Source organism: Fukomys damarensis, unplaced genomic scaffold (assembly GCF_012274545.1).
Source record: "Fukomys damarensis isolate Sample0158 unplaced genomic scaffold, DMR_v1.0_HiC HiC_scaffold_16, whole genome shotgun sequence".
NCBI classification, from domain to species: Eukaryota; Metazoa; Chordata; class Mammalia; order Rodentia; family Bathyergidae; genus Fukomys; species Fukomys damarensis.
In genome coordinates this window covers 448,331-448,746 of record NW_022900928.1, presented here as the reverse complement: position 1 = coordinate 448,746, position 416 = coordinate 448,331, and the positions used below count along the sequence as shown (strand labels likewise).

The window sequence follows — 416 nt, the reverse complement described above, 5'->3', positions numbered from 1 at the left end:
GGCGCCCCCCCTCCATGCCGCCTTCCCCATCCCGCAGGGTCCCCCCTGTCACCGCTGTGCAGGCCCGGACGCTGGGCCAACACCTGTGGCTTCACGTGCGCGCCACCGCATCTGAAGTCACATCTACAGCCACCTCGCCCCGGAATCAACGCTGAGGTGGCTCCAAGCCTCATCCACATCTGTGACCCTGCACACCTGGTCACACCTGTGACACCTGGCCACACCACCTGTGGCCACGACAGACACCCGAAGTGACGCACCGAACCCTGACCTCCCCTGTTGTAAAGGGCATAACCCCTCACCGACCCCGACCCCGAACTCGCAGCAGGCGCCATGGCCGCTGCCCCCGAGAGGTGAGACCAGAACCCGCCCCTGCCAGCCCTGCGCTCTGCGCTCAGCTGACCAGCGTGGCCACC

At 67.3% G+C, this 416-nt stretch overlaps 1 protein-coding gene across 2 annotated transcripts in view; it reads left to right on the top strand.

Annotated features, from left to right (window-relative positions):
• Positions 1 to 416, top strand: part of Irf7 (interferon regulatory factor 7) — a 4,071-nt gene that overhangs the window by 728 nt on the left and 2,927 nt on the right. For both annotated transcript variants that reach the window (XM_010640342.2, XM_010640341.2), the window contains exon 2: positions 38 to 353. In XM_010640342.2, coding sequence (XP_010638644.1) covers positions 334 to 353 — 20 coding nt within the window. In that variant the 5' untranslated portion in view covers positions 38 to 333. The remainder of the gene's footprint in view (positions 1 to 37; positions 354 to 416) is intronic.